The 514-nt window shown below is 62.3% G+C and overlaps 1 protein-coding gene across 1 annotated transcript in view; it reads left to right on the top strand.

Moving 5' to 3' along the window:
- The first annotated feature begins 257 nt into the window (after positions 1–257).
- The window catches only part of EIF4A2 (eukaryotic translation initiation factor 4A2), a 7,290-nt gene continuing 7,033 nt past the window's right edge, over positions 258–514 (top strand). The window contains exon 1 of the mRNA XM_009635539.2: positions 258–404. Within this exon, the coding sequence (XP_009633834.1) occupies positions 376–404 (29 nt within the window). The 5' untranslated portion in view covers positions 258–375. The remainder of the gene's footprint in view (positions 405–514) is intronic.

The raw sequence follows: 514 nt of genomic DNA, 5'->3' as shown, positions 1-514 counted from the left end.
GAAACCCCGTGCGCAGGAGCGAGCGTGGGGGCGGGGGGGGACAGAGCGGGAGGAAGGATCCAGGCGCTCTCACGCACTCAATGGTGCAATATCCTTCCGCGCTCTGCTGAGGAAAAAAGTAGTTCCGTGTTCCCCTGACCTCGTGGCCCCGAGCGGCTCAGGCACTCTCTTCAGAGTATCTCAAACAGTGGGAGGGGGGGAATCTCTTGGGAAGGGGGGTCAATCCAGGGGAATTCGTGCTTTTTTCCCCTGTCGCTGAGGTGTATATCCATGCGCAGAGCAGAGCGAAACGAGTCCGGCAGCGGAGAGGGTATATAAAGCGAGCGCGGCGGAAGGCTTGCCTTTTCAGTTGAGGACAGAGCTGGTGTTCGGAATATGTCAGGCGGCTCCGCGGATTATAGCAGGTATGGCGCGGCGTGCGGAGGCCCCGGGCCCTTCCCGCGTAAGGGGGCTCGGTGGATCGGGCGGAGGCGGCTAGGGGGAGGGAAAGGAGCGAGGCTGCGTGTGTGAGGGT

Source organism: Egretta garzetta, unplaced genomic scaffold, assembly GCF_000687185.1.
Source record: "Egretta garzetta isolate BGI_Z169 unplaced genomic scaffold, ASM68718v1 scaffold663, whole genome shotgun sequence".
Classification (NCBI taxonomy): domain Eukaryota; kingdom Metazoa; phylum Chordata; class Aves; order Pelecaniformes; family Ardeidae; genus Egretta; species Egretta garzetta.
Note: the sequence above shows the minus strand (reverse complement) of the source record. Positions and strands in the feature narration are given on the sequence as shown.